This window comes from Tursiops truncatus, chromosome 2 (assembly GCF_011762595.2).
Source record: "Tursiops truncatus isolate mTurTru1 chromosome 2, mTurTru1.mat.Y, whole genome shotgun sequence".
NCBI classification, from domain to species: Eukaryota; Metazoa; Chordata; class Mammalia; order Artiodactyla; family Delphinidae; genus Tursiops; species Tursiops truncatus.
This window is the reverse complement of record NC_047035.1, coordinates 165,468,702-165,481,633: the sequence shown is the minus strand read 5'-3', so window position 1 is coordinate 165,481,633 and position 12,932 is coordinate 165,468,702. Positions and strand designations below refer to the sequence as shown.

Below are 12,932 nucleotides of genomic sequence, written 5' to 3'. Positions count from 1 at the left end.
ATTTTACAGATGAGGAAATTGAACACAACCAGGTTAAAGAGTTTGCCAAGGTCACAAAGCTGTAAGTGTAGAGTCAGTATTGAACCCAGGCAGTCTGGTTGCAATCATGGCTTTTACTCTTGCCCTGCAAATATAAGGGTAGGAACTGCAGCCATTTACCAGCTAGAGGTAGGTCACTCTGATTCCTGGCTGTTCTCCTGTCCTACTGATCCAGTGTTCTTCTTTTCTTTTTTTTTTTAATTAATTTTTATTTATTTATTTTTGGCTGCGTTGGGTCTTCGTTGCTGCAGATGGGGTTTCTCTAGTTGCAGTGAGCGGGGGCTAGTCTTCATTGCAGTGTGCGGGCTTCTCACTGTGTTGGCTTCTCTTGTTGTGGAGCATGGGCTCTAGGGGCACGGGCTTCAGTAGTTGTGGCTTGTGGGCTCTAGAGCACAGGCTCAGTAGTTGTGGCGCACGGGCTTAGTTGCTCTGTGGCATGTGGGATCTTCCCGGACCAGGGCTCGAACCCGTGTCCCCTGCATTGGCAGGCAGATTCTTAACGACTGCGCCACCAGGGAAGTCCCTGATCCAAAGTTCTTTTTTTTTCTTTATGGCTGCGTTGGGTCTTCATTGCTGTGCCGGCTTTCTCTAGTTGCGGTGAGCGGGGTCTACTCTTCATTGCTGTGTGCAGGCTTCTCATCACGGTGGCTTCTCTTGTTGTGGAGCACAGGCTCTAGGCACGCAGGCTTCAGTAGTTGCAGCATGTGGGCTCAGTAGTTGTGGCTCGTGGGCTCTAGAGCGCAGGCTCAGTAGTTGTGGCACATGGGCTTAGTTGCTCCGCGGCACGTGGGATCTTCCTGGACCAGGGCTTGAACCCATGTCCCCTGCATTGGCAGGCGGATTCTTAACCACTGAGCCACCAGGGAAGCCGCAACGTTCTTTTACTCAGAAGATTTGGCCTTCTGAATTGACTTTTCCCAGTCTGAGTTGCCACGCCTGTTTTAAGGATTGCATTGCACGCTGTAAAGTCATCATCATCCTTACAACCAGGGGTTCCTGGGATTTGCTAATATGCTTTTAGCTAGCTCAGAATCTCTGTGCTCTCTTTCTTCCCAGATTTCTGAGGCTTTGTACTTTTTGGTCCTTTCTCGTAATTGACTTTTTCCTTTATGCTCAATGGCACCTTTTATATCCTCTGACATCTTTTCTTCTGCTCTGCTTCTTCTCTTTGATTATTTTTTCTCAAGAAACCTACAGTTTGGAGGGATCAGATAGGCTTCCTAACAGTGACACATAATGGAATCCTTAGAAAAACAAGTCCCTCACCTCTAGCACTTTCTGTGAGCAAGAACCAGTTGGTTTCTCCATGTGGAAGCATCCTTGGTCAGAAGGACCAGAATGATGGTGAATGGTCAATGATGGAGATACATTTCTCTGGGCTGTAAGTCCACTGGCTATGCCAAAGTACTGTTTCACAGAAGTAAGCAAGTACATCTCTCGTTTGCAATACCGTAATAAACATAAGATTCCCCAGTACTGGAAAGAATTTGAAAAATCATTGGGCTATAGTTTCAAGACCTAAAGAAGAAGAGCTACTGTATGTTCCTTAAGAATTCTTTTCAATAAAAATCATCTTTCTTTCAATATATTCATCCTTTGTTTAACCTAAGTATCTCCTACTGCATTTAAATCCATTTACTCCCATCCTGCCCTCAGTGGAGACAGAAAGCTAATTACTATCATGTGCATTATGGACTCAAAGACTAGCATTAGAGTAACCCTTAGCATTGTCTTCCTCAGGCTGAACAGTCCCTTTTCCTCTCATCTTGTCTCCCGGATTTTGCTTTCCAGCCCTTTATCCAGCCGAGGCCGCTGAGTGCCGTGGGAGGATGGCTTCCTATTGCAACAGCCTGTGCCCCTATTCATGTATTACAGCATTGGAATACCTTCCAATACCTTTGAACTGCACTTCATGCTTTGACATGATATCATTGGATGCTGCTTGCTTTGGAACAGCAGGGCTGCATGCCTAACGCGTGCACACTTCTTGATATCCACGGGGCTGCCTGAGCCCTTGCTCAGCTCTGTCTACCGGAAGTGCAGTCATTTTTCACTGTCTGTTTGCTGGTCGTCCTGTCTCCCTGAGTAGAGTCACTCTGGTCCAGGTCCTACTGGGCTCATCCTATGCATTGTCTGTCACTTTTCTCACTTACTTCTGCCTAATGGAAGGTCGTCATAGGTTAAGTGCCAACAGTAGCATATGGTGGCTTTATACTTATGTTATTTAAATTGTGTTCCTTTTATTTTTTCCTCCCTCTCTCTGCTCAGATGCTGGATTTGAGATCCCAGACTTATTTGTGGTGGGTTATGCCTTAGATTACAATGAATACTTCAGAGATCTGAACGTAAGTCTTGCATGCAAATCCCTAGCCCCCTTCTCACAAGAACTTAACAATGACATCAATTTAACAAATTTTTGAGATAGCCGTAATGATGGCTGCCATTTAATGAGTGTCTTCTGTGTCAGGAATATTCTGGGCACTTGGCATTCGTAATCCCAGTGAATTTCCACCACTGCCCAGCAAGGTAGGTATTAGGTTGTTGGAAGCAATTATGATTGTCTCTATTTTGTATGAAGGAAAGAAGGAAGTTAAAAGCAGAAAGATAGCTTGTTACTGATTTTTCTCCATCGTCATCGACTGTGTCTCCTCTCAACCATACTAACAGGCAGTATTCAATAAACTGTTTAGTGTCAGTGCTTGAAATCTAGAAGTTTCCAATTACAGCAGCATGTAGCTCATAATATTCCCCCTTTGGGAGAAATCATTTTAACTTGTAGACATGGACCCCCAAGTGTATGACCCTATCGTTGCTGAATGATCTGGAGGTAAACATCTTACCCAAAATGGACCAGTCCGTGTCTCTCTCCTAGGATTTAGAAACCTAAACCAAACGCCACAGAGACCAAGGGATTTTGGACTTAAGCCGTGGGCTGAGGTCTGGAGCTACCCCAGTTCCTGCCTTCCAGTTGCTTCATTGCTCTGCTCTTCCTCCACCTTTGCGAGCTACCCCAGTACCCTACTGATAACACCCCCCTTTTTGCTTACGTTCACCCAACACCATTTCTGTTGCTTGCCATCAAAATATTCCTGACACATTTCTTGCTACCCAAAAAGGGTCAAAGGAGAATCAATACTTGCTACCCAAAAAGGGTCAAAGGAGAGTCAAGATGCAAACATATTATAAACCTATCACAGTACAGTACTATATAGCCGATTGTGTTAGTTGGGTACCTAGGCTAACTTCGTTGGACTTATGGACAAATTGGACTTACGAACGCACTCGGAATGGAACTCGTTCATATGTAGGGGACTTATTATATTTTGTTAAGAGGCTGACGCATTTAAATCCTTTATTGTTTCAGCACATATGTGTGATCAATGAACACGGCAAAGAAAAGTATCGAGTCTAAAGAAGTAATTTTCACCATCGAATCTACAGATAACATCCTACTGACGACTACACTCAGGAAGCCAGCATGTAAAGTTTGTCTCCCAGGCATGTTCACTCAGCAGGATTTAAAAGGAAAAAAAAAAATTTAATGAGCGAGCTTTCTTTTCTGAGATTATAACATAACATGAAGAGTCCCAAAGGTTCTCAAGGAAAAGAAAGCAATTCTTTTATTCGACTTGTTCCAAATTAAACACTCTGCCTTGCGACTCAAACTGCCTTCACACCCCTGAGATACACCTTCTTTTGTTCTGATAAAGTCGTTATGCTTGATTACTATACCGCCACCTAGTTACTCAAATATTTTTCACTTAACTTTTTTTTTTTTTTAAATACTTTACTTTGGTAATATTTTGCAATCTTAAAACCTGGAAGCCTTTTTATTGAACCTCTGAGCCCATGTACTGGAACTGCAAGTAGATTCCCATCCTAATAAAGGAGGGAAAGGACAATTTAATATAAATTTCTGTTTGCGCACTTCTGACAGGCCATTATTATCTGCTTTGACAAAGTCTTTCTGAACAGCAGCGTACAATGAATCTTAATGATGTTATGAAATGGGCTTCGCCCAGGGCTCTTGATTGGAGCTTCCGGTATGTGATAACGGTATGTCATGTATGCTTGGATGTACTCAACTGTGTTTAATACTCTGAATTTTAATTAGAAAAAATACAATAGCAGCAAGGCCCTCGTTTCTAAGCGGCATCCTTTTATTCATGCAGGACATGAGAAACAGCAAATCGGGGGTGGAGGGAGAAGTGTTTTCAGTGCTCAAAACTGAGCAAGTATAAATTTTTCACGTATTTCCATCAGAGGGCAAGACACTATTATGTATTATCCTAAAGAAGAATACAGAGGTTGAATTATGTTTTTAAGTGGCCTTATGAGACTGATCACATGACCCAGCGCGCTATAGAAAACTAGGATACTTCCAGTTTTTTCTGAAAAACATTTTTTTTCCATTTCCACTGTTTTATGAGAGGTTTTCTAATTTATGGGGATTTTAATAGAAAATAAACTTGAGTGCCAATAGAGCTGTTTTTTCTCACTTCCTAAAAGGAGCAAATGCAAAATAAATAACTAAGCAGCCTTTGTTTGGTTCTGAACCGTACGTGGTGTATTGTTATCGGGTTCCAGCTTCCTTTAAACTAATAAAGAATAAGAAAACTTGTTATGTCTCATAACTGCTTACTGTTTTTCTTCCGCCTTCATATTTTTTATATACTTTCAGCCATTATACTGTGTGTGAGCCAGTAGCTTAAATATACGACTGCATACATCTTCCCTGTGGCTTTAGTTTTGTTAATCTGGAAAAAATCCAGTATATGCACCAGTATAAGCAAACAATTAAGCCAGGCTTGATCTGCTGCTTTTTTTTTTTTTTCTCCTTAAGCTTGTTTGTAAAAACAAGGAATTTTAGTTGTAAAAGAAGATTTTCCTGCATATCTGTGTTCCAGTCAGAGAAGAAAATAAACCACACCCAGCTATCCCAAGGGGCAAACCAGCAAAGGGAATTCCTTCTGGCTTTGTTCCACAGACAAATCTGTATCCAAGTTATAGGTTGATAATTTGGTCTAACTGGCCAGTTTCTTGAACTAGCAAAAGTAATCTTCTAAATATAATTTTCCACTATGCCACATTTATATCAGAGGACCTAGAAACATCCAAGGACATTTGATTTTCAATATAAAATTAGCCATAAAGTATGTATTATTGAAAGCTTTTCTTTTAAATGTTGAATCTTAGTAAACATCAGTATCATTTTTGAGGACTGTAGGTTTATTCAAATTAGAAAGGAAATTGATCTACTTCACAAGATTTTGAGAAGGATTTGTGAGAGTTAATGCTGAAAAAGAAAAATTCATTAAACACACAAGAAGTTTAATCATTCCTGAAATGTTTTCCTGTCAGACCATATTTTGACAGTGATATCCAAGAATATCATCTTGGGAAGAATAGTATTTCCTTTTCTCTTGAACACTCTAATCTTTTTAGTATCACTGAGTTTATTCAACCTAGACCAAAAATGTAAAAGCTTATCATCTGGTTAACAACCAGTGCATTTATTAATTTAGTGTTCCAAAGCTGATTAATAGGGGGGAAAAAAAAGTGTGGCATGTGTCCCTGGAAAAATTTGGATTCAGTTATAATCAACATACTCAGTAATACTTTGGGATCTTTCAAACAAATCAGAATCCCTCAGTACAAACTGGCCCTTTCTTATTGGACTGGAATAGATCCCATATTGAACCACGTACTACCCCCAGGGTGAGCTGCGTGAAGGTCAGATCCTGATGTGCCTTGTTTAACCTTTGGATGTCTTTGGATGTCACTTGTTTTGCCATGTCTCAGGCCTCCGGAGACTGAAAACAGCCTTGCAGAGCACAAGCGGCCACTTCCTCAGCCTCCTGTGCGGTGAACTTGGATTTTCCCAATGGAGACAGAAGGTAACCCATCCCACTTCTAAAGACCTGCTGTCGTGGAAACATTTCCCCACTTCTGTAACAGAGTTACTGTGTTCTAGGAAACTGAAACCCTAAACCACACTCTCAACCCAGATGTCTGGCTAATTTGGGCAAAAAACAGCATTTGGGTGTTTTACTTAGTTTACCATCGTAAAGTTCCTTTGGGTGCCCTGATGACGTCTGAGGACCACTGGGCTGGCGAGTTTCACAAAGGGAAAAGAGGATCACGGAGGGACATCTGGGATTTGATGCTGGGAAGTGTGCGGAGTAAGAAAAGCGGATGCATGTGGAGAGGGCCGTGAGGCTCCATGGCCCCAGCCGTACCCCATGAGTGGTTCTGAACCCTGTGGAGAGAAATAGGCAAAGATGTCAGCAGAAGGAGCTGTTTTCCTAGTAGCCATCATGTCACACCGTGGAGCCACCAGGCTGGTCTCCACATCTCACCGGGGATCCTGGTGCAGCTTTAGAGTGGGAGAAGTCCTGGGAAAGCAGCTCCGTTGGAGGAGCCCAAGGATTCTGCAGTTAGGGGAGTTCTTGGGCTGGGAAGGGTGTGCACATTCAGGGCGCTTCACAAGATGCCCCCTCCAGAGACTTCACAGGCCACAGGCTTCCACAGGGGACCAGAGCAGCCCATGGCAGGAATGTTGATGGCCACATGTGAGAAAACTCTGAGCATCCCGGACACACAACTACTGCATGGGTCGTACCGTCCACGCTGCTGGTACCCTAGGCAAGGATGCCTGGCCGAGGGGAGCAAGGAGGAGCTGAAATCCAGCCCACATGCCACTTGTCAAGCCATGGACTGCATCAGCCTTCAGGTAGGCGTGTCCTTTTCTTAAAGGGGTTTCTTTTTCTAGGCCACCAGAAAAGGTTATGTTTTTGCAATTTCTCATCCACAAAAGGGTGGCTTTTTCTGCCAGGGTGAGCTTTGCTCAGAAATAGGTAGGGGAGAACACGGAGACAGGGTGTGGGTTCTGAAGTCCTGCAATCTCCAAGTGATAGGAATAAGCCTGAACTAATGTTACTGTGACCTCATCCGTATCCAGATCCTAGTGGGTGTTGACTAGTGAATAAGCTGTGTGTGAGGATGGTAAAGTTTAGATGATTTGTTCAAGAAACCTGGCTGTGAAGAGAAGAGACACAAAACCATAGCTAGAGGCCTTTTAAAAGATGGAAGAGGCTTGTGCTTCTTTATTCGCTGCAGAGAACAAAAAAAATCAAACAGAATAGTAGAATGTATTCATTGTTGACCGCCGTGTAACAAATCACCCCAATACTGAGTGGCTTAAACCAACAATAATTCTTTTATTATCTCGCATGCTTCCAAGAGTTAGGAATATGGAGAAAGCACAGTGGGGATGGCTTGTTTCAGCTCCGTGATGTTTGTTGCTTCTGCAGGAAGATTCAGAGGCTGAGGGCTAAACTGTCTAGTGTGGCAGCCATTAGCCACATGCAGTTATTTAAATTTAAATGAAATAAAGTTAAATGAAATTTAAAATTCACTTTTTCATTCACACTAGCTACATTACAATTGCTCAGTAGCCTCATGTGGTAGTAAGTTACCATATTAGCACAAACAGAAGATTTCCATAATTGCAGAACGTTCTATGGGTAGCTCTGATCTGAAGGCCTGTCTAGCGGATGATGTTGGCTGTTAGCCTGAACCTTAGCTGAGGCTGAAATTCTTCTGTGTGCTTTCTCCATGTGGTTTGGGCTTCCTCACAACATGGCCACTGGGTTCCCAAGGCAAGTGCAGGCAGAGACAGAGAGAAGCAGGTGGAAGCCACATTGCCTCTTATCTGACAGCCTCACTTCCGCCATGTTCTGTGAGTCAAAGCAGATACAGGGATTTGTCTGAGTTCAAGGGGAAGGAACATAGACTGCCACCACTCAGTGGTAGATTAGCATAATCATCATATTGTAAGATGGTCGAGCGGAATGGCATATATATTGCTGTGGCCATCTTCAGAAACCTGCAGATGAAATCTGCCACAGAAAAGCGATGTGCCCTGCACATTTCCCTACTAATTAGGTTAGGGAAGGAGTTGATTATCCACTGGTTATAACGCATAATTGAAAACAAGCCTGCTTCCACAGATTTTTAAAGATTACAGAATACTACCTAGCCACGTGGGAAAATATGAGATGTGCAGGAGCACATCTTGATTACAAAGATACACGTCTTCCCACTGAGAGTATTTGGAATAAATTAGAAGACTTTGAAAGAGCAGCTTTATTTCTATTAAGGTGCTTAAGTTTGAAATATAAAAAACAGTAGAATGGTTTTTGCTTGGCAAATGCCCTATAGATGTAAATTCATACTGAAATTTTGGTAGTTCCATTTTTATATAAAAAAAGTTTCATCATCATTTGGCCAAGAAAGTGATTCAGGATAAGGGCCCTTAAAACACAATGAATGTAACTAGGTGAACAATTACATATATATGTTACATACATTATACCAGAAACAATACTCATCAAGTCAATTTTAAAAACAACAGATTACTCAGTACTAACCTACAGGATTTTACAATGAAAACTGCTCTGATTTATCTCATCTAATATTGAACGACAGAATTGGTTGACTGGAAAAAGAAATCAACGTAATTTGTCTCCTCTTTAGTAAGGAGAATATTCATCAGTAGCCTGAGAAAATGACTTACACTACACAGCTACTGGGTAATTGCACAAATCTGTACAGTTGTATTCAAAAGAGACGTGTCATAAGCATCACAAAGCATCTTGTGGAAGATTCAAGCCCAGGCGTTGGGTGTGTTGACATTTCATGAAAGATTTGGCTGAAGCTACAGTGATTCACGCACTAGGCCAACACTTGAGGATAACTCAATGTAACATTTAGCACAAAACTCAGGGGTAGGAATTGGCATCTCCATTTTAGAGATAAGGAAGTGAGGATCAGAGAGATGAAATCACTCACCCGGGGTCACACAGCTTTGTTCAAAGCCAAAAATTGAAGCAGTGCTATTGGACTCCTGAGTCAGTACTCAATAGGCAGGACTAAGTTCATGGACACTAGAAAGTGTGTCTGCAGACTTATGGTTTACAATTAGATGAGTATAAGAAAGGATGGTGTGGTATAGGAAATCTATTTGGTTTTTCCCACTGGTCCCTGGCTCAGAGCTCCTAAAACCCTTGGAATTTCCAAAGTGATAGGAGTGTCTTTTGTTATTCATAACAAGCCTCTTGATCACACCTGGCTTTATGTTAATGAGGTGACTTGGAGTGGGAACCCTAGATGGCCTCAAAGAACAGTGATCAGAGGGTTGGAATTTTCAGCTCTGCCCACTGACCTCTGGGTAATCAGACAACTGCATTTCATTAGCTACTATTTTTGTGCATCTACAATACATTCAAAGAAGAAATGGTCCTATAATTTTCTTTTCTTCTGTTATCCTTATTTGGTTTTGGAATCAGGATTATTCTAGCCTCAAAAATGACATCAGGTGGGATTTCCCTGGTGGTGCAGTGGTTAAGAATCCGCCTATGGGCTTCCCTGGTAACGCAGTGGTTGAGAATCTGCCTGCCAATGCAGGGGACACGCGTTCATGCCCTGGTCTGGGAGGATCCCACATGCCGCGGAGCAACTGGTCCCGTGAGCCACAACTACTGAGCCTGTGCGTCTGGAGCCTGTACTCCGCAACAAGAGAGGCCGCGACAGTGAGAGGCCTGCACACCACGATGAAGAGTGGCCCCCACTTGCCACAACTAGAGAAAGCCCTCGCACAGAAACGAAGACCCAACACAGCCAAAAATAAATAATTAATTAATTTAAAAAAAAAAGAATCTGCCTACCAATGCAGGGGACACGGGTTCGATCCCTAGTCCAGGAAGATCCCACATACGGCGGAGCAACTAAGCCCATGCGCTGCAACTACTGAGCCTGTGCTCTAGAGCCTGAGCCACAACTACTGAAGCCCGTGTGCCTAGAGCATGGGCACCGCAACGAAGAGCGGGCACCGCAATGAAGAGTGACCCCCACTCTCCACAACTAGAGAAAGCCCGGGTGCAGCAACAAAGACCCAATGCAGCCATAAATAAATAAATAAATTTATTTTTTTTAAAAATGACATCAGGGAATTCCCTGACAGTCCAGTGGTTAGGACTCCATGCTTCCACTGTAGGGGGCATAGGTTCGACCCCTGGTTGGGGAACTGAGATCCTGCATGCCTCGCAGCGTGGCCAAAAAAAAAAAAAAAAAAGACATCAGCCTTTCCTTTTTTTCTGTTTTCTGGAACAACTTGTATAAGATAGGGATTCTCCGTATGTTGACATTTGTACTACTTTAAAAAATTTCACTGTGTATGTAGTCATTTCTTCTTTTTGTTCCTTATTTTATTTGCTTCTAATACCTTTTATTTTTTCTCCACCAAAGAAACCACTTTAGTTTTGTTAATCTTCTAATGGATCCTTTCTTCCAGGCTGTACCCATCCTCCAGATTCCATGACTGTTGGCTGGAAATGATGCTTATCTCCTAGTATTGTTGTAAGGCTTAAATAAGATAACATATGTACAGTTCTTCACACTTAGCATTAATCAAGAATCATATGCAATATACGAACATATGATCATCTGTAGATACTTAATGCTGGCATTTTTCTTGTCCTTCATCTCCATGCAGTCCCTTCCACTTCATCTCAGTCCTGTACTTTACAACATATTTTAAATAATTACTCCACATTTCTGTGGCCAAGTAATAGTTGTCTGAACCTTGATTTTGTTACAAGGGTACAAAATCTTAGTTTTTGAACTTATCCTAATCAAAACAATGGTTAAAATAATTGTGGTGCTGCTCTAACTTGAACAGATGGCTTGTTTTTGTTTTTTAAGTACAAATTATTTTGGCAACAAACTTTGAACTGGCTGTCATTAAAACTTTGAAAATAAGTTCCAGTTTTGAATCAGGAAGCCAGAAGGACTTGGTAAATCATTTCCACGCTGGGGAGAAATCACCCGAGAGGTGCTATGTCCCTGCTAGTTTAGTGTCACAAGTTCATCAAGGTTCCTCTTACAGCAACCTTCAAGTCAGGCACTGAAAAAAAGAAAGTGTGCCAACAGAGAGAGGAAGAAAGAGAATTTTGACCTCGTCATAACTCTAAGCTGTAGCTTAAACAAGTAAGACCCAAGAGGTTCCACTCTTCCAGTTAGAGACAAAGACGTGAAATGCTGAAGCCAAAACTCAGAACCCAAGTAACTGTGACTTTGCAACACTAAGCTCTAGTTCCAGGCCCCAGCTGGTCCTCTCCAGGCCTTGCTTTTCCTCATCTATAAGCCCAGGAGAGACAGACAGGCCTCCTCATTGTGTAGCTATGAGGAAAAGTTTGTTAATAAAAGACAAGTAAGCCTATTGGCAATAGCAAATGTTAAGATGCTTACAATTAGCTTGGGAAAAAGAGATACCCTGTGCTGTTTACCTCCATCAGACACTGCCCTTCTCTCTGAGGCCAGGCTGCTAAACAGCTTGCTTCTAGAAAGTCCCCTTGTGAAGTCAAATGTCCTTGAATGTATAGAAGGTCCAGGGCAAAGTTGTTCAGCATGAGACAAACTGGGCAAGGTCACATGGTGAGCAGAGGCTCTAGAAGGAAGTGCTGATGTGCATGCGACGTGCTGTTCATTCACTCCTACCGCAGTCAACCGAACGATGGTTCCCCAAAGATATCCACGCCTTCATGCCCACAGTGTGTGAGTACGTTGCCATACATGGCAGAAGGGACTTTGCAGCTGGTCAAATGAAGGATGTCAAGACGGGAACTTATCCTGGATTGTCCAGGTGGGGTCATTGTAATCATAAGGGTCTTCATAAGAGAGGAACAGGGGAGTCAGACTCAGAGAAGGATGTGATGGCAGAAGAAGGGGTCGGAGACAGAAATTTGGAGACGCTCCACTGCTGGCTCTGAAGATGGCGGAAGAGGCCATGAGCCAAGTTACGCAGGAGGTCTCTAGAAACTCGAACAGGCAAGGAAATGGGTTCTCCCCGAGAGCTTCTAAAAGGGACACCTTGACTTAGCCTCTGGTGAAAGTTGTTTTGGACTTCTGGCTTCCAGAACTTCAAAATAATACATTTGTATTGTTTTACATCACTGAATGTGTAACAGTCTGTCACAGCATTGACCGGAAACTAATACACCTCCGGTATACCAGTGCCATGTGGCAGGAGACATTTTTCTTCCACAGTCTCTACAGGGAGGCAGCACACCTAGAAATGGGGGGTACCACGTAGGAAAGCAGCCACATGGTGCCCCGGCTCCCAGCCAGCAGAGCAGGAAGAGGGATGCACGGATGCCTGTTTCTCCACTTGAGTCGGTGTCAGGGCAGAATAAGCCCAGGATTTTATTCAGTCATTTAGACATCCGCGAAATATATTGATTGTTTACTGCTTCTGAGAATTGCTAGGCCTCCTTACTTTTGAATGACGAAAAAGTGCTGACTTTCTGCTGGAACGCTTGTGACCCAACGCACCTGTGAAAAGCCCAATCAGGGCTGAGTCTCTCTTGCTCAACTTATCATCTGAGCCCAGCGTCACACCTAGATGACAGTGAGAAACCCCATCATCATTCATGACACCGTTAGGTAGCTTCCTGGTTGTCAAGGTGACGATGTGCTGGGAAACATCGCATGTACTCATCTCGTGGTGTTGCGTACAACTGGTTTGTTCCTTAGCCGTCAAACCAGGGCAGATTCCTCAGACGGCCAGCTGCTTATGGTGTGACAGGAACGTTTTTAATGCCCGTGTCACTTCATGGCATCACTTCTCACCACTTGTGGACGCACGCTCCGTCAGACGAGCCTGTTTGCAGCCCGTGTGGATAGTTCTCACTCATTGCTCCTTTGTCCTTTGGCATAAGAGGTATTCATTTCCACGTTGCATGTTTTTTACTTTCTCTCTACCAATTGACACCCCTTTTGTCTACCTCAGTATGGAACAGGGTGCGCTTCTAGGACCCCTTCCCGGGTTCTAC

At 43.0% G+C, this 12,932-nt stretch overlaps 1 protein-coding gene across 7 annotated transcripts in view; it reads left to right on the top strand.

The window, feature by feature from the left end:
• PRTFDC1 (phosphoribosyl transferase domain containing 1) overlaps window positions 1–4,659 on the top strand; it is a 100,157-nt gene extending 95,498 nt beyond the window's left edge. For 6 of the 7 annotated variants that reach the window (XM_033852453.2, XM_033852457.2, XM_033852452.2 and 3 more), the window contains 3 exons: window positions 2,308–2,384; window positions 2,507–2,565; window positions 3,404–4,659. In XM_033852453.2, coding sequence (XP_033708344.1) covers window positions 2,308–2,384; window positions 2,507–2,565; window positions 3,404–3,416 — 149 coding nt within the window. In that variant the 3' untranslated portion in view covers window positions 3,417–4,659. The remainder of the gene's footprint in view (window positions 1–2,307; window positions 2,385–2,506; window positions 2,566–3,403) is intronic. The other variant, XM_019933430.3, reaches the window with a different exon arrangement.
• Window positions 4,660–12,932: the final 8,273 nt, after the last annotated feature.